The sequence below is a fragment of the Spermophilus citellus genome (genome assembly GCF_964194105.1).
Source record: "Spermophilus citellus genome assembly, chromosome: 4".
NCBI lineage: Eukaryota > Metazoa > Chordata > Mammalia > Rodentia > Sciuridae > Spermophilus > Spermophilus citellus.
Window position 1 is genome coordinate 165214124 of NC_138185.1, and position 20294 is coordinate 165234417.

General features: G+C 43.9%; 1 protein-coding gene across 9 annotated transcripts in view; it reads right to left on the minus strand.

The window, feature by feature from the left end:
• The window catches only part of SLC8A3 (solute carrier family 8 member A3), a 135030-nt gene that overhangs the window by 108986 nt on the left and 5750 nt on the right, over positions 1 to 20294 (minus strand). For 8 of the 9 annotated variants that reach the window (XM_081293482.1, XM_081293488.1, XM_081293487.1 and 5 more), the window contains exon 2: positions 5575 to 7423. In XM_081293482.1, the coding sequence (XP_081149608.1) occupies positions 5575 to 7361 (1787 nt within the window). In that variant the 5' untranslated portion in view covers positions 7362 to 7423. Of the gene's footprint in view, positions 1 to 5574; positions 7424 to 20294 lie in introns of those variants that run through there. The other variant, XM_081293481.1, reaches the window with a different exon arrangement.

Sequence of the window (20294 nt, forward strand, 5' to 3'; positions counted from 1 at the left end):
AGCCATCACTAAGTTTTCAGAAAAACAAAATTTTTCATAATAACAAAATTTTCCATAATAAGTAGCTCCACTTTCAACTTTAAATTTTTCTCTACTTATGGGTAACTTCTTACTTGGGTACCCAGTAGGTGGTAGCCATAAGAATTTAATTCCTGTGAGTGGTAACTGTCATGCCTAATATTTACCTAATCTTTACCTGGTGCTTTCTTTTATAGTTATATAGCAAAATCCTCAAAGTATCTGACTCTTGCAAATGCTTCTACACTGTGCAGAATTTAAATATCAAGACCTTGTTCAATTTGCAGATCAAGAAGCTCTCTTTCTTCAACAATCAATTATATGCTATGGGCTTTCCGCCAGGACTTCAGACTAGATTCTGGGAGTGAAGCTTAGTTTCTCTTTAGAAACAACAATAATAAAACAACATCCTGAATAAGTTGGAGACCACAACTCAACCTCTGATACCTTCCTTATGAAGTTGATGGGGCATAACCAACAGAGAAGGAATGAGTATTCCTGCCTCATCCAGCACATCTGGGAAGTTGATGAAGGTTAGACAACCAGGAAGCTTCTCCTCACTCACCTGCCTCACTTTGTTCAAGCATCCCTTGTCTTCATCTTTGTGAGTGAATAAGGAAACTTGACCTTCAGAACCAGAGGACTCAAGAGAAAATTAAGACTTAAAAAAAAAAATCTGTGGACTCACTGAGTCCTGAACAGCCTCTAAGTGCACAACGAGATTAAAAACACTCCATAATATATTATTTGTTAAAACAGTAGTCAAGGGCTGAGGTTATAGCTCAGTGGTAGAGCACTTGCCTAGCATGTGTGAGGCACTGGATTCAATTCTTAGGGCCACATATAAACAAACAAACAAACAAATAATAAGGGTCCACTGACAACTAAAAATTTTTTTTAAAGAACCACTAGTCATATGATACTCCTTGATTTGCTCTTCTAGAGTATGTATTTTTCCTTCAACCCCTGAATTGCAATAGTCTTTGTGAAGTTAACACTTCAGTGAACAAAAGTAAAGTGGAGAAGTCCAAACCAATAAAGGTACATGGGCAGGAAATGCTAAAGTCCTTTCCAACTTTGACTTCCTCTCCTATCTAGCTGATATTGGACAAGTCACGTTTCCTCTCTAAATCTCAGCCTCATAATTTGTCAAATGGGAGGTCAGATACCTGCCAGCTTTTCTTGATTTGGTTAGAAAATGTTCAGCACAGCCAATACTGAGTGCTTCTCTGAAGGAAGCCCATGCGATTTAATTGCAGTAGATCTTGGCATTTGCATAGCTGACATCTGTGCCTTTGACTATTCCCAGAGACCCCAAAGGTCCATGAGCTGCAATAATGGGATATTTTGCAGAGGCGTGCTGTGAGCCTGGGGTAGAAGAGCCAGTCACTTGCTTAATGAGTGAAATTACCATGAGGCAAAACTCATATCTCCATGAGTTATAGTGACATTCACAAAAGCAGGGATTCGTCTAGATGGTGAAGATGTCAACAGTGTCACTTGCAAATGTTAAGGGCTTATTGTAACCTGGGTGTATGTTAATCGTGTATACACCCCTGCTCCTCCCCCTTCACTTCTACATTCTTAATGAAGGTTACTTTAGACACTACAGTGGTGTCACACACACAGCAGAGCTCTTGTTCCTCTTTTACTGAATCTGCCTCAACTATGTCCTTCTTCCATGTTTAGATTGGTGTAAATACATGAATTCCCTCCTCCTGAGAGTAAAATCCTTCAGAGATGAAGAGCTAGCTTGTCTCACTCATTAATTTATCCCTTGTGCCAAGGCATGTATCCAGTACATCACAAATATTTAATGTGTTTGTTGAATGACTGAGCACCTTCTATGGGGAATCACTGTGCTCAAGGGGCATTTTTTCCTATTTCTATTTGATACTCTTTTTCAGAGCCTTGTGTACACCAAGCAAGTACTCTACCAGTGAGCTATATTCCCCAGCCACCGGATTTAGTTATCACTCCCTGCCAGGATAGATATTATTCTATCATTCCAGCAAAAAAGTCTGGGATTCAGACAGGTGAAGTGAACTACTTCAAAGTTAACACAACTCCTGAGTGATGGGTTCACATCTATTGATCAGATTCCAAAGTTCATTCTTTTCTGTCCTATCATGCTGTGTAGGACAACTTTAAGAAGTAAAGCCTTTAACCAAGCAAATTAATTCAATATTATTGATGGCTCCAGTGTTACTGATAGACCACGAGCCTGCCTATAACTTGATTCTATCTAGAAGACTAAGGTGAAGGCAAAAGTGAAAATGCCTACCCCAAGCTTGGTAGGCAAATAAAGCTTCAGAAAGAGGGAGGGGTTAGAGAGCAAGATTGTTTCCAGTATCACGCAGCTTCTGTACAAGTATCCTGAAGGTTTCAATTTCAGTTCCCAGATTGGTATTGCAATTAGCAGGGCCTTAGTAAGAGCTTTGTTCTTGCAAATCTGGGGTTGAAAGTTGGAACTGGAGGGAAAGCATTCATGATTCAATTAAGCAAGCCATTTGAAAAGCCACTTTCTTTCCTGAGTCTCATGGTTTGGTCAGGAGCTTTATAGTTTTTTCATTCTAAACAGGGACCAGCAGCATCAGGACCTTGTCAGAAAAGCACAACCTTAAACCCTACCCTAGACCTTCTGAATTATAATCTGTACCTTATCGAGATTCCTGGGTGATTGATAAGCACATTAGCATTTAAGAAGCATAACTCTAGAAGATATTCTAAGGTCCTTTGTGGCTCTGACCATTTATGAGTTTAGATGAGGACTCTTCATGGTAACCAGAAAACCAGCATGCTCATTAATTAGGGTCACACAGAGATACAAGCAACCTGATCATTTTATGACCTCTTCTGAAGAATATTGCTAATTCATCAATGTTACTATTAAGGCTGTGTTTACCGAGCACATACCATGTACCAGGTATATGGTAGTTTTAATAGCCCTACAAGAGAGAGATCATCATCCCCATTTTACCCATAAGGAAATGACCTCATAGGTTAAAAAAATTTCCCCAGACCACATGGTCAAGTCAGCAGCATTGCCAGATTTCTAACCCAGAGTACTTAGTACTTAGTACTTCTTTTGCTACGTTGTATTATTGTATTATCTCTCATGTTAAAAGATCTTCTGGGTAGTGACTAGCAGGTTTTTTTTTTCTTCAAGAAACCTGAAAGGATCAAACCACACAGAAATTTTTAAAAATAATGAAATGAATATTAAGAATGTAGGGGCTGGGGATGTGGCTCAAGCGGTGGCGCGCTCGCCTGGCATGCGTGCAGCCCGGGTTCGATCCTCAGCACCACATACCAACAAAGATGTTGTGTCCGCCGAGAACTAAAAAATAAATATTAAAAATTCTCTCACTCTCTCTCCTCTCTCACTCTCTCTTTAAAAAAAAAAAAAAAAAAAGAATGTAGATTTGCTCACCCAAACCTGGACTATGTGGACGAGAGGTTGACACCATTTGGAACAAATGTCACCCAGAAGTAATGTTCATGGACTCATTTGCCCCAAGATATTATATAATCAAACTTAAATAAGTTGGAGGAAGGTTTAGTCATATCCAGAGATTCTAGGTAAATAATTGATTATTACTAGAATGAGGAAATTGGGATCTAACCCTGTGATCCCTTCCATGCCATTGGGAGACAGGTACTAAATCAGAGAAACTATGAGTTCATAGAATTAGGGCATATTCTGTAGGCTTAATGCTATTTGATGCCTGACAATAAACTCTTACATACCAACATTGCCATAAATGTGTGAAATTTCATGGAGTTTGTCTTCCCAGCAAGGGCCTGGGCTTCATTTATATGTATGAACACTCTCCCCAGAGCATATATAAATGGATAGTATTCTCTGAAAGGCACAGGTTTTTACTTATGCTAACAAATGATTATCCTTCCCAGTAAAATGACTAAACAGAGCTATAATAAATCAATTTGTCAATGGCTATTTCCTTTCAAAAGACAATATCCCTTGCTCCATTTTTTGGCTCATGCAAATACAACCTACACAGAGCATTTGTGTCCAGGGTTCAGAAAATCCTTGAGCTGGAAGGAACTGCAAAAGAATCTGACCCTACTTCCAGGCAAGGAAAGTACCTTTATTCTCACTTTGAATAGGAGAAGGTTTAGTTCCAGAGTTACTAAATGACTTGCCAAAGTCACGTTATTAGGAAAAGATTGAGGACAGGGGTAGAGTTTCCTGGGTCTTTCAGCTCATTTTCCAACAGAACCCAACCCTTTTGGAGTACTGTCCCAAGACTGGACCTGGGAAGCAGCAGTTCTACAAATACCTTTCCTTGGGGTCTATGGATCCCCCTTTTCTATGAGTTGCTTCCCTCCCTCCTAACTGTTGCATGGTTTAATTTCCCACTGAAAGTATAATTCACAGGTTCTTGGGGCAGTCTGACATCCTCCTCTTTTATTCTTCACCTCAATTCCTGCTGTGTTTATTTTTTGTGGACAGGAGCAGGAATTCAGAGACAGGTTTCCTGTTTTCTCATCCCCATCTTTCTAGGCCTCCCCAGAAGGTCCACCCTATCAGAAAGCTGCAAATCTTAGGCAAAGCCACTCTGCTTTCTTCTTTGAAGATATCCATCTGAGAAAGGGACAGAATGACCAATCTGTGAGAAGGTTCAATGGGGAGAGACCTTAGGGTAGTCACCACAACAGAAGCATGGTACCTACAGCTTCTGAAGAACTGGATGGGGCAATAACCAGAGGATTACTCCAGGAGAGTTCTAGCTTATGAAACGATAGGAACACAGAAGATGCGCTTTCTCCCACAATTATTAAGAGGCGTCTCTTCTCCTTCACTGCATAGCCAGAATTTGGAGCTTAGACCTGAGACTAGATACAGGCAGTTTGCAGGCATGGGAACTCTGCTTCTCCAAGACACCACTAATACCGAAGCCATATTGATTCATCTCACCTGGCTGGGCAAGCCTTGCTCCATAAAATTGGCTATGGACATTTAAAGAGACTCTGCCAAGTTTCAATCAATTTTTCAATTTCCAAATTGAAGAAGAAGTGCCTGAAATCTGCCTATGCAATACAACAGCCATCGCTGGGTTTTTTTTCCCCCTCTTTCAGACTATTCTGATTTGGCTATTGCTGTCCCAGAAGGGTATGGGGCTGGCTTCAAAGCTCATAAGTCCTTTGTATGAAAAGAGGAGGAAGGGGAGGCCCAAGCAGTTTCCTCACTCTTGCTAGTCACAAGAATTCTCTAAAATCTGATATTATAAAACTTCTTTCATCCTATTCCCCCATCAGCCATCATTTTGAGTTTCAAGAAGACAAAACTTTCTGTGTCCTTAGATCCTTTCACAGGATCCCTTGCCCAGAAACAAAGTGAGAAAACCAAAGGAGAATTGGGAAGCAGGACCTGTCCAGTAGGGTTGGCTGCTCCTGCACACCTGTGATGGAACCAAAGTTTGACATTAACACAAATACAAGGAGGAGGTTTGAAGGGTACAGAAGGACAGAAGGAGATGGCAAGGGAGGGCTGGGGGGGGGACTGGAATACCAAAAAAAAAAAGTACTTACACTGTCTCATCATTCTTGAATTCCAGCTCCCCATACGTGTCTTCAAAGTCCTCACCACCACCCTTGGCCGTCCCTTCTACTGTCCTAAAAGGGACGATGACTGTGCCCCGGGCCCCTGATGTCCGCAGAACCTTAACTTCCATAACACCAATACTTTCACTGACATGAATGGTGTCACATTCAAAAGTGAAGATGCCCGCATGATCATCGTCTAAGATAGTGACTGTGGCCACACAAGGGGACGCTAGGACAGCCCGAGGCAGGGGAAGACTGTTGAGGATGGCCGGCAGCGGCATCCCCTCCTCGGGCTGCTCCTCTTCGATGCGGACATTGCTCAGCCTCACAAAGAAGTGTTCATCCTCCTCAAAAATGTCATCGTCAATGATGCCCACGGAGAACTCCTTTTGGGTCTCTCCTGGTTTCAGAACCACAGTGCCCTCTGTGAACTCGTAGTCAGCCCCCGCGTTGGCAGAGCCGTCCTCGGTTTTGTAGTCCACATACATGGTCTTGGACATGTCTCCTCCTTTCCTGACCACTGTCAGGAGCACGGCCCCACAGTTCTCCAGGCACTGGTAGGAACAGGGGTCAAAGAAGACCTTGGAGACAAAGTCCTCGGGCTCCTCGGTGTGCACCTCGCTCATGCTGGAGCTCTTCTTGGCCTGTTCTGCGGCGTGTTTCTTCAGGATGTTGCCTGCACCGGTCATCATGCGGGTAGCTTGGATCCGGTAGAAGGCGCGGCTCTTCTGTTGGTGGGAAAGAGCGTAGTAATTGGCCATCTCCACCAGCTGGTCTAAGTCCTTCTCTGGATGTTTTTGTTTCAGATCCTTGAGAATCCGGATCATCTCCCGGCGGGACTCATCCACTTCCTTCCCTTCCAGGGGCACCAGGTTCCCATCTAAGAAGTGGGAATTCATCATTTTCCCATCCATTTCAATGCCCTTGGGGTGGTCACCCTCCGTCTCTATGATAATTCCTCGGTGTTTATCTGTGCGGTACTTTTTGTGCATGTATTTATAGAAAAGCAGTCGTTTATCTGCCACCCAGGCCAGAAGGACACAGACTGGAAAGAAGAAGAGAGTGAGGAGGCCTTCCCAAACCTGGACCACACCAGGAGAGAAGACTGCCAGGATCATATAGAGCCAGATGTAGGCAAAGATACTCCAGGCAGCAGTGACAAAGAAGACCCTTAGGTGCTTGATCTTGCGTGTCTCTCCATCGGGGATCACGTAGACGCAGATGCCAATGATGATGAACATGTTGAAGGCCGCACTGCCTACAATGGTAGAAGGTCCCAGATCACCAGCAATGAACCCGTGGCCACACACCTCAATTAAAGAGAGGAGAATCTCAGGAGCAGAAGAACCGAGGGCCATAAGGGTCAGGTTGGAGACAGTTTCATTCCAGACCCGGATGGTAGTCGTGCTGGTCTCCCCATTGGGCTTTTTAATGGTCACCTCCCTCTCTTGGGAGGTGATGACTTCAATCGATGCCATGAAGCGGTCGGCAATGATGGACACCCCCAGGAACATGTATATCAGGGCCACGAAATAGACAATGACCCTGGCGATTTTGTCCCCAAGGGAAGGGTTCTCTGGATACCAGATTGGGAGGATGACGCCTTCCTTGCAGTCCGATGACCCTGAACAGGACTCATTGTTCTGCCCTGTGCTGGGCGCATCTCCTGAGCCACCAGCCTCCGCCCGAAGACCATTCAGGAAGAGTATAAAAGTAACTAGCCCAAAATGGAGGAAGGCAGAGGTGAGAGGCTGCAACCTTAACCACGCCATACACGAGACTGAGACGCTAGCTTCCACCGCAGCACCAATGGTCCTCCTGACAGGCCAGAGACCTAGGAAAGATCAGAGAGGCACGAAAAGGCATGAGGAAAAGGGGGCAGCAAGTGGCAGGCTCCCACCAACACAAACGGATGCTTCACCTCCGGCGACATATTGCACTGACATATGGGGCAGTCTCTCACTTGGAAAAATAGATGTCAATGGGAGGCACAAATAGCTGCTCTGTCCTCGGAACCATCTGGTGGGAGACTCAGTTGAAGAATGGTTTGAAATAGCCAGGAATATTGGTGATGGGAAGCTAGGCAGTAACCTTCTAATCCTATCTCTCCAATGATCTAGACTCCACTTAAAATAGGGTGCCCACGACCTGAATCTTTGTACTTCTAGAGCTTTTAGCCTTATTTTCTCCGTTGTCATCATACTGAAGACTCCTGCTTTACAGGGGTTTGCAAGAGTAACTACTGAACTGAATTTTCATGAGCTAGTCTCCCAACGTACAATACCTTGCTTTGAGTGTAATTGAACGCTCTTGGGTTAAAAAAAAAAAAAATCCTTCCCCAAATGCAAAACTTCTGGAGACAAGCTATCATTCTGAGATTTCCTGTGAAACCAAGAAAGTCAGCATCTAGTTAACTCTACCTGCACCACACTAAACGGAGGCTGTGTCAAGTGTGCCCAGGTAGAGTTCCCAGCAGCTCTTGACCCTCCAGTGGAACACACTTAAGAATAGGTTAGGAAGCCTGTTACAGGAAGGGAAAGACCAATCAGCCACTCAAGTTCCAAAGCCAAAGATGGAAAGAGACCCATAGTAGAAATTGTTATTAATAAAACATGCAAATGGCTCTCAAGTAAGTCTTATAAAAATGGAGACAAGATTTTGGGGTGAAATGCAACCTCATCTGCTGGCCTCAAACCCCTAAAAGGTGAGCATGAGTTCTGAAGAACAGGAAGAAACCCAGTTGAAACTCCTCTTAGTCTTTCCATTCATTGCCTCATTGAGATAGAATAAGAATAAAAATAACCATGCAAAAGCCTAAAAAAAAAAATAAAGCAACCTATTCATTTCCCCCCTCTGCTACATTCATGTAGGGATCCTTCTAGTAGCAGAGTAATGCTGATGTCCATTTGTGCAGCAGCTTAAGGGATTCAAAGTCCTTGTCCTCTGTATATGCTCCTTTGGCCAGTGTTTCCCAGCTCTGAAAATAGCACCTCCATCTACCCAGTTACTCATGCTAGATGACAGGTGTTATTCTGAAAGCCTTCCTGACCCTCCTGCCTCTTTACCCAACCCAGGACTAAATCTTATCAATTCTCCCTCCAACTCTCCTGCCAACCTTACTGCCCAAGCTCCCGTCATTCCTCATGGGATAAATCTACTCCAGTAGTCTCCCAACTGCACTCAGCACTCCAGCTCTTGCTAGAGAGCAGAGTCTTGATTCTCCTGTCCCCATATAGCCATAACAATCTTAAAAAAAAAAAATCACCAACACAGTGGTGCATGCCTATAATCCCAGTGGCTCAGGAGGCCGAGGCAGGAGGATTGCAAGCTACAGCCTCAGCAATTTAGTGAGGCCTTAAGCAACTCAGCAAGACCTTGTCTCTAAATAAAATATAAAAAAGGGCTGAGGATGTGGCTCAGTGGTTAAGTGCCCCTGGGTTGAATCCCCGGTACAAAAAAAAAAAAAAAAACCCGAATCCAAACTTATATATATCCTTCCCTTATTTGAAGCTCTTTCATAGTTTTCTCTTACTCATGATACAAAGACCAGATTCCTAACCTTGATTTGCAATGGATTGTAGAAAATACCTCCTTTCTCCTCCTCCCATCCCATCCTGTCTCTTACTACATTTCAACAATGCTCTTCATTTCTACCCTTGAATGACATGGTGTTATTCCCCACCTCAGGATCTTTGCATGTGCCCTTATTCTTGCCTGAGGTGAGTGTTTCTTCTTTGTACCCCCAACTCTTAATAATGTTTTAGGTCTTGGCTGAAGTCATGCTCTTAAAAAGAAAAAAAAAACAAAAAACCTTTTGTCACCCCTAAAAAATGGTCAACTCCCTTTGTTAGGTTCTCTCATTTTACTGTTTGCCCTTTCTGTAAGGCACTTTCAAAACATTGAAATTACATGTTTATTCTTAGTGTTTAGATGATCAGTGTCTTAGTCATTCATAAAGCTGTAAATAAGAGCAATACATAAGGCTGTATCTCTTCAGCTTATTGTGGTGTCCTAGGTATTTAGTAGGTGCTCTGTAAATGTACACTTTTGGAATGAATAAGTGTAGACATCAAGGAAGTTTCCTAAGACATCACCTTCTTTGTAGCCATTTTATGATTAAATTATGATCATTTGCTTTGGAAATAAAGAGAGAGAACTCAGAGACAAATCCTGACTAGAGATTTAGAGGCTGTGGAGGACATCTGTAAATTCCCAAAGCTTGTGCTCAGAGAGAAATTCCCCCTGGGACCCAGGTCACCAGGGTACATCCTACAACCCTAAAGGCTTCCTTCCAAAGGGCTGTGGATTAACTTGGTTTCGTGTTCCTCAGAGTGGCATCCAAGTGCTGAGGACCACATTCCTCATCAGTCCAGGTACTGGGGGTCATCACAACATGTGCTTGGGGCCTCTGCCTTTGACCTCACTCAGAGGACAAGAGGTCATGAGGACTGCAGAGGAGCAGGTTGGATAAAGATGTTCATCACCCACCGAGAGAGCTCTTGCAACCTGTGATGAGTGCAGGGATTCCCCCCCACACACACACCCAATTCAAAGTCTGACACTCATTCACACCGGGAAAGTGTGGATAAACAAAGATCCTGGCTTCTTGCCTTGATCTGTGAAAACCCTGACACTCTGTGGATTCTGATAAGCCCCTTGCAGGAGGAGACAGAGGGTGGGCACCACTGGAGTGGCTCTTCCATCAAGAGCCAACCATGGTGACAGGAGGTGGTACCCCCGAGGGAGTGGGGTATCCACAGGTGAGGGAGGAGGGTTACCCTTCTGGAGAAAAAGGACACAGAACCTGTGTGGTAGAGTTATCCTGGGTAACAGGGGGCATGGACTCCTGTTTATCTTATGCATCAGGAGGATTAAGAAGAATTGTGGCTTTGTTCTCCCTGGACTTCACAGACACTTTGTGGTGAAGGGTTTTTATAAGGTTTATGCTATGCTCTGGTCAGTATCAGAGGCCAGTTCCTCGAGAAAACAACTGAACCAAAGGAATGAATGGAAAGAAAATGAGGCAAGAAGGTAAGGCGTGTCTAGTAAATACTTGCCCTGGAGTTTGGAATTGAAGGTGGAAAATGCTCTTTGATAGCCTCACGGTGCTTTCCAGCCCTGCCCGGGAATGGCTTCTGGCTGAGATTGTCAGAGCGGGAGGACACAGCTCTGATGGGCACCTGTGGTCTTTTTTCTGTGTGTGCCATTACTTACCAATTGAGACAAACTCCTGAGGGTCTCATTAGTTTCTCTGGAACCCAGACTCAGGGATATGACTCAAATTTAGACTCCTCCAAATAACAGATATGAACAACAGTAATGAACATACATTAGCATTTATTGTGCACACAATGCAAATTTTAATTTTCATCACAACCCTGTGAGATTAGCAATATCTTTATCCCTATGTTCCCATTTTGAAAGAGTGAGTCTTAGTTAAGTCATTTTACTCAAAATATAGAAGGCCAGGAAATAGTAAAGCCCAAAATCTCACACAGTTGACATAGAACACATGGATCTGATCACTCAATTTCCCCAAATTATCTCATTTGGTTATAGTACATCTATCCGCTTCTAGCCTGATGTGGGCTTAGGAGCAATGTGCCTGTCCCACACTCCCCATAGGAGAGACTAGCCACTTGATAAAGTCGCACAGTCCCCAGGCTTTCTGGGGGCTGTCCTGGCTGCCTGCTGCAGTCTCCCAAATGAATATTCTTTTCATCAGCTCAGTTTGACAAATATTGACAAAGGCCTGTGATTTGCCAGACCTGGTCCTAGATGCCGTGGGTAAAAAGAAAAATGAGATACAGTGTTTGCCCACAGAGGTACCATCGAGCAGGGGCGGAGACAATTTTACTACACAAAGTGGAGGCAGGCAGAAGGCTGTGGGGGTTCCAGGAGGGCGCTGAGCTAATGTGGGGATTCAGGGAAGCGTTCTGAAGGAGGTGATCCCTGAAATGAGTCTTCAAGCTTGAGTGAGCTTTAGTCAGAACAGAAAAAAGGAAAGTGGGAAGGGCATTCGAGTCAAAGAGAAACAGCCTGAACAGAAAGATCACAGAGACACAAAAGAGCCCCCGTGTGCATGGGATGTGCATGGGATTACAGGGAATTCCGAGTGAGGCAGGGGGGTCAGCAGATGAGGCTGGACGTTGGGGGGACACGATTCATGGCCCGGCTGAGAAGATGGGATTTGATCTCAGGGGCAGAGAAAAGCCAATGATGGGATTTGAAACAGGAAATGACATGGTCCGATTTATACTTCAAAAAACCAATTTTGCTAAAGACTCAGGACGGCTGTTAGGAGGACAAGACTGGAACAGAAGATCAGTTAGAAACCTATTGCACACAGAGCAGACGCAGATAAGGAGGCCCAGGGTGTATTCTGCATGGGACAACTCTCTGCCCCCATGTCACATTCCTCTCCCTTAGCCAAACGGATGCCCTGAGTCCGTGACCTCTTGTCTCTTTCCTAGATTATTTTCCTAACGCCCCCAAGGGCCATCTGCAAGGTGTCTGTGTCCTCAGCAGTGGCTCCTGACATCTTTTAATATCACTGGCAAATTCAATTAAAGTCACTGTTCCTCTGCTCTTCCAGATCATTAATAAAACAGTGCCACCAGGCCAGACTGAGAAATTCTCCCTACTGCTACGCCCTCCACTTTCTCCAATGGGAACACTGCTCCGGGCCTGTCACCAGGCTGGGTAGAGTCGCCCTTCTCTGCTTCTAAATCTGGGGCCCTGCACAGGCGTCACAGCTGATTTACATTAAAGTTTTAGGTGCAGCAGCCAGGCTGTCCTGGCTCTGACACATCTCCACTCTAAGCACACTGCAGCGTCTCCGAACTTACTCCGCCTACAGGGGGGAGAGTCAGGGCAGAGTCCTTCTCCCCAGGGGAATACTCCCCAAGAAATACACAGGAGGTCAACTCCCTACTCTCTCAAGAATAGGAAGGATGTGACCACAGCTGCTTAGGTAGCTTGATTGTCACAACTGAACTTGGATTCAAGGAAGAAGATATAACAATGCTAAGTGTTTTTCCTGCATTATTATTGTTCTGGATCTCCACAGGGAAGGAGGAAATATCATTTTTTTTTTTTTTGGCAGTACTGGGAATTGAACTAAGGAGTGCTCTACCACTGAGATACATCCTCAACCCTTTTTATTTTTTATTTTGAGACAGGGTGTCATTAAGTTGCTGAGACTGGAATCTGGCCTAGAACTTGTGATCCTCCTGCCTCAGCCTCCCAAGAAGTTGGTATTATAGGAGTGCACCACCATGCCCGATCATTATCATACTCATTTTATAGATGGCAGATCAGAGCCCAAGATCACAAGTAGAGGCCACATAGAAAGGTAGCATTGAAATTCCAATAGTCTGTGTCTGAACACATGGTGTGAACCACTGGGCTGGGTATGTGCCCTGGGCTTGGGGACCCCGTTGAGCAAGGACTCAGGAGAGCAGAGTGAGTCTTTCTGGGTGTGGAGACCTTCCCACAAGCTTGGAGACTGCACTCTAAAGCAGCATCAAGCTGCTGGATCTGAAAGTAAAGCCTTGGATCTGAAAGCAGGAAGCAAGAACTTTCTTCTTAGTTGTGTCTCAGTGAGTAAGCTAAGAGAGGGTGGTAGGAACAGGGGTCTAGAGAAGGTCAAGGACAGCCAACATTCTGTATTTACCAAAAGCCTCTTGATTCAAATCCAGTTTTTAAGAAATGGCTTTTTGCTCATTTAGGGACCAAACACAATGCTAGCAATTGGGGGTACCACCATGAATGAGCTACACTTCATCCTCAACCTTATTCAGTAAAGCTTATCTTCTGATGGGGGATGAAGACAAACCAGTAATTACAGGAACGATCCATTACAATTACGTTCTGAGAAGTAATGAATACCTTTTTCTTGTTCTTCTCTAAGTACTCAAGCTGGTGGCTCTAGAACTTGTTCAGACCATGTGGGTGAGTGGCTCTAATGCAGGAGGGCTTTATAAGGTGGAGAATCTTATGGTACGTGAAGTGATCTTACACTGTTCCTGATTCTCTGATTACATGCATCTGACATATTTTTGACTCCCCTACGATGAAGCCTCATAAACAGACCAGGGCACCAGCAGGCTCAGTCTCTCATGCTTCACATGAACCAAAGATTTAAAAATAAATAAAGAAATAAAAAAGGATAATAACAACAATGATCACATGTATTCATGGAGTCCCTGCTCTATGGCCAGCACTGCACTAGGCACTGTTGTATATGCCTCCTGCGGTCAGAGTGAGACAGGTATTGTTATCTGTTCTAGAAATGAGGAGACTGGGGCTCAAAGATTGACAGTTCACCTGAGGTCTACCAACTGAGCTAGCGGCATAGCTGGGCAGTGAAACTTGGTATGTCAAATGTCAAAGTTTGCTTCTAAATCCCACGGGATGAAAGAGATGGTGGATGATTAGGGTAGGAACGTAGGGCCCCAGAAAGCTCTACCTCTTCTAGAAAGGCTTCCTTGACAATGTGCCCTCCTCTACTTTCAGAATGAGTCATTTCCTCCTTTGAGTTTCTCTCAGACTCTGACCACCACAGAAGTACTTGTCACAAAATCATGGGTTTATCTGTTTAAAAGTTCATCTTCCTCATTCTTCCAGAAGACTCCAAGAGGGATTTCAACTCAATGTAGGGAAGAATTTTTTTTTTTTTTTTTTTGGTAACAATGACTAGTCACACTCACTGAAACTCTATTGATAAGGTTAAGAGGTTGAACTTGAACTCTGATCTCCTTTCTCCCTCAAAACTTCTATGATTCAAAGATGCTCTAAAGCCTGCCAGTCTTGTAGAAGCCAGAGGATTTTGACCTCTGCAAGGCCTTGACTCGTCTGGGGTATCATAAACCCTGAGTGGGCAAAGACCTAGGAAGAGGAAGAGAGGAGGCTTTTCTCAGCTTAAGTTCTGTTTTTCCTGCCGATGGGTCTATATCTTAGTCATCCCCCAACTTATGGAACTAAAACCATAGAGGGGGCTGTATATCAGAAAAATTATAGTCATCTGAATTCTACTTTAGATCTAAGATTTGGGATCTCTGGGAGTGAAGCTAGCATTTATAGTGTTTTTGTTTGTTTGTTTTTTGATACTGGAGCTTGAACCCAGGGGCCCTTCACCACTGTGCTACATCTCCAGCCCTTTTTATTTATTTATTGCTAAGGCTGACCTTGAACTTGGGCTCCTCTTGCCTCAGCTCCCTCATCACAGGTATTATAGGCATGGGCCACCATTCCCACTAGATATTAATGTTTTTAAAAGTTCCTTAGTTGATTCTAAGATATAACTAGGGTTGAGAATCCTGGGCAAAGATTGGACGAGGAGCGTAGCCTGTCATCTGCATTTTAGGGATTCCAACCATTAGGAACTTTTTCCAGACTGAGAGAAGGACTTTTGGAGAACTATGAGTTGATGCACAAGCAAGGTCTTCCTGTTTTCTAGACAAAAGCCCCTCCTCCTGGACTCTTGCTTACTTCATACCATGTGAAATATAGTGGCATCGGTTCTTACACCCACAAAAGCAGGTTTTCCCTTTGTCTCTCCCTAAATTTGCTGATTGCTTGGCTTACACATCCACTGAAGAAACATAAAAGACATAGAGTTCTCTTATCTTCATAGGAAAGTGATGCTACTCATCCATTTTCAGCAAGATATGTTTCTAGTTATTTTCCCTTTCAGTGATGTCAACTTAGGCCAACTTCTCCACATTTTCTTAGGGCCTCTTTGCTCACTCACTCATTCATTCATACATGCATGCATTTGTTTAAAACTCAGCTTTGTGTCACACGATGACTTTCCCTGAATTATCATGAGACAGTTACTCTGATTTGTTCCAGACTCATTTTTTTTTTTTTTTTGGCCCACATGCTCAAAAAAGCATAAGTTCCAAAAGAGTAGGAATTTTTATCTGATATTTCTGTATTCCCAGTGCCTAAATCAGTGTCTGGCATATAGTAGAGGCTCAGTATATATTTATTGAATGAATGTGCAAAAATAGAAGGGATAATATCCAGTGATTTCTCCCACCATTGGCAATGTTCAAGTGGAGTTTGGAGAACCATCTGTCAGGGATGCTGTGAGCAGGTTTTTTGAATTTGAGTAATAAGAACAAAATATAATCCGCCCTGAAGAACATACATTTCACTGGGGAACAATGACAGAAAACTGAATAATTAGGACAAAACAAGTATTAGATTTGGAAGCATATGCAATGTCCCAAGAGAGCTCCAGGAAAGAAGGTTTAGCACAGCCTAAGATCATGAGGACCAGCTCCACGATCCAGGTAATCCTGGATCTGAGACTTGAAGAATGAACGGGACTTCACAGAATGCAGTCAGTGAATCCTGAACAAAAGCAAAAGGAGGCCTATTCCAGAGGATGTGGAAGCCTGAACCAGCAGCATGTGTTTAGAAAAGGACAAGTGATGTGGCCAGAGGGCAGCTCACAGGAGCTGCAAAAATGGGTGAGGAATTGCTGGTAAAAGGCCTTGTATACCTGACCAAGGAATTTTGGGCAATCTCAGAGGGAATAGGGAGTAATACAGCTGAACGTTTTTAATCACAGGAGGAACAAGCTCAATGCTTCTTCTTTTTGGAAAGGCAAACCACAATGAGGACAGTGTGCAAACTGGACAGATGGACAAAAGCAGGGCAAACTGGAGTGTAGAAAGACCTGGTTCAGACTTGCACTGGGGTGAGAGGTGGGAAGAACCAAGAAAGTGAGAGCAGGGCTGCTGAGGAAGATGGGAAGCTCAGAGCTACCCAAAGTAAAAACAATCTAATCTGAAGACCAATGCACACCAAAGACGAAAATGAAGGCGAAATGCAGAGGCCTAGCAAGCACCAAAACACATCGGGCACCTTCTCTATCCCAAGGCCCTGGAAAGTTCCTCCTGATTCGGAGATGCAAAGGCTGGAATAAACAGGTGTGGGAGAAATCAACCCCAAACCATGCAACTTACACACCTGCTTAGCTTTAGGACTTTCCTAAACTGTGGGCTAAATAAGACCAATAGGAGTTCTGTGCTTTCTAGGAGGTGAGACAGGAAGTCCCCAGAATTCAACTGAGGTACTGGAGTGTTCTGTCTGGTTCAGGTGGTGGCCATTTGTTGTTTCATTAACCCAGACTGTAATAAGCTCTGGAGATACACTGGCAAGGCAGGTCTGTCCGTACCTTGGATGAACACAGAAGAGTTCACCAGATCAGTATTTAAATGTGAGCCGAAGGTTTGAGGGGACTTAATCACACTGTCTGAGAACATCAAGAAGTGGTAGAATGGAACATCTTCTGTCTCAAATGGGAATGTAGTTTCACACAGAAGGAAAGGAACCCTTGGAACACATCAGCTAGAAAACTTTAAAACTATCTTCAAAATATCCAGAGCGTTGATGCTAACTCAAAACCTAGAGTGGCCACAAGAAAGCTTTATTCTGTTCATAGATTCATGGAGAAAAAGTATTTGTTCAGCGTTTACTATGTGCCCACCAGAGCTGTAAATTCATTGAAGGTGAACTTTAAAAAAAAAAAGTGTCACACTCTGTTCTAGCTACTGAAGTTTTGGTATTATTTCTCTCACCTGAACTACTGCAATAGCTAACAATTCTGCCCCATCTCTTCTAATCTACACCCTCCACCCACCCACAAAACATCCAGAAATATCTTTTTAAAATATAAACCAGATAGTTCATGCCATTATTTGTGTATTCTCTCTTCCTGAAGCTCCTCCCACCCCTGGCTGACTTCACTTCTAACTTCTCACTTGATGACTTTATGTCCTACCACTTTGGTATTTTTGTACCCAGGGGTGTTTAACCACTGAGCCACATCCCCAGCCATTTTATATTTTATTTAGAGACAGGGTCTCACTAAGTTGCTTAGGACCTTACTAAGTTGCTGAGGTTGGCTTTGAACTCGTGATCCTTCTGCCTCAGCCTCCCCCAGCTGCTGGGATTACAGGCATGTGCCACCATGCCTGGCTGTCCCATCACTTAGTTTTGCCATCCACAATCTTGTCAGCTAAGATAAAGTTCTCTGAAGTTTCTAGAAGAGGCCTAACAAGCATGAGCTTGCCTTAGGGCCTTTGCATTTATTAGTTCCTTTGCTTGAAATAGCCTTACTCTAAATATCCACATAAGTCACTTTTTAATTTCATTCAGGTCTCAACTGCCACCTTTTGTGAGAAGCTTTTATACCATCTATCTTATCTAAAGGTGACCCCCTTTGTCATACCACTTCTCATTTTCTTTATGTGCTATGAAAAATCATTTTTTGCTTGTTGACCTCATCATTGCTCTTGTTTATTTGTTTGCTGGTTTACCAAGGAAAATAAATCCCACCCTAGCGGAAACTTGCTCTTTCTGTTCACCACAGGATTCTCGGGGCCTTGACTAAAACCTGGCAGAATGAGTGCTCAATAGGTATTTGCTGAATGAATGAATGAATTATAATTCTGCAAGATTAAGTGATTTTGGAAAGAGGCGTATGTGTGGGGAGACTTCAAACTTCCCAGCAAGCATTGGGGTAGAGAAGTACACAGTTATAGTTAAAGATCTCAGAGAGCAGGTAGTTTTATTCATTCAGAAGAACCAACATATGCATATGGTGTTGGAGCAAAAGTCGTGAGTCTATTTGTCAACAGTTCTTTCCTCTACCTTGCCTTCATCAGCACCTGCCTTCTCCTCCAGAGTACACCACAGTGATAATCAGCATTTACACTGCATCAATCTGTTCCACAGAGATTAAGCACTATGATGCACCAAGAGTTTACAAAAGTCTCCTTGCACACCTGATCTCACTGAGTCCTTCTTATAAGGATGATCATTCAGATACAGGTCATACAGATCATCTTGTGAGGATGATTGTACAAATAAATTGAGGCTCTGTTAATCACCAAGGGTTTTGATGCCAGTGAAGTATGGAGCCAGAACCAAACTCTGACTGCCAGAGGTCTCCTTCCACCAGGGCTGCAGACATGTATTGGATCAGGAAGGACCAAGAGAAAATAACCTCGGCAATTAAACAGACCACAGGACTGAGATCAGAGAAATGAGAAGACCCGGGCAGCCTGAGGCAGCCATCATTCCTGCCTTTTATTGCTTCCCAGAGACAATCACCTGCACTCTATTTTTTGAGGTTGCTCATGGAGAGAGGGCTAACATCCTTCTGCCCTGTTGCTAAGCCATTGAGTGAAGCTGGTAATCAGCCTCCTGTATGTCCATTCTCCCCAGACCATTCTCCAGAAGCCTGGTTTATTTATTTTTTAATATTTATTTTTTAGTTGTAACTGGACACAATATCTTTATTTTGTTTATTTATTTTTATGTGGTGCTGAGGATTCAACCCAGGGCCTCACACGTGCTAGGCGAGCAATCTACCGCTGAGCCACAATCCCAGCCCCAAAGCTTGATTTATTTTAATACCATTTAATTTATCTTATTTTTTAAATGTTGAAATACAAAATTAAATCATTTCATTGCTTGAATGAAGAACAAATGGAGTCTGGCAAATAGTCAAAGTCATCTCTAACAGACGGGGCTGGAGGACTCTCTCACAATCAACTTGAGGGGTGCTCTAGGCACCCCTTTCACAAGAAGAGCTAGGAGTGGATTCTCAGACTCCCAGCTGATCAGCTTCAATCTTTGCAGCTGTGCTCAGTCCCCAATACCTCAGGATTCCCCTTGAAGCTAATTTCCCTATTAGTTCCTTCTGAGGGGCTGAAAGGCGAAGGCTCAAGATGGTTCTTCCTGTCTCACTAGGGAGGGATTCTGGTGGTGTGGTCCAGGATGGACATAGTGGTTGAACTAGATCAATGGTTTGCATGAGACAAGATGGCTGGAGCATGGGCCCGGTGGAGGGTGGGGTGATCCTGGGTGGGGACTACACACTGGTACCAATCTAGGACATCAGAGCACACTCAACCCAGCTCAGGGGGACTAGAAGCCCAAACATTCAGATAGCCAAGTTGACTGGCAGCTGACCTTTGACTTGCCCAGCATGAAAGCAGACACACTAGAGGCTTCAAGTTAAAGCTCGAAAGAGTTATAGCACTTAAGGTATACTTAGCGGGAGGCAATCTATATGCTGTGAAATAGAACTCACAGAATACAAAGCTGTCAGGTCAGGGAGGAGCTTATCAGTCAACGCATCGAATCCAAACTCTTTTAATGGACAAGGAATCCAAGACCCAGAGGATAGAGACAGCTCTTTTCTGTGGTTGTCAGAAGCAATAACAACTAGAACCTAACCTTCTTACCACCAGCTCCATGCTTCTCCTGTTATGACACGTTGGCTGTTCCTGGCTTGATTTGTTACTCCATTGCTTGCTTCTTTTATGCTAAATTGCAGGGATCCCCTTCCTTGAACTTGTTTCACCTGCCTCGAGAGCAAGGTAGTTTGTTCACTCCTTCACTTTTCATTGAACATCTACTGTGTTTCAGGCTGCATGGGACAGGGAGCGGGAGAGAGAAGGCCGACCCAGGAGGGGGAGGCAAGCCACAGGCAGAAAAGCCAGAACAAAACCCCTACATTTCAGAAAGTGTAAGGAACTCATGACAAACAGATGCTGTGTTCTCAAGATTCAGAGGAGAAAGGAGTATTTGGTGAAGCCTCCCCAACAGGAAGAGCAATTGAATAGAATGTTGGAGGCAGGTATGATCCTCAGGGGCAGGTAAACTATGAACCAAGGCAT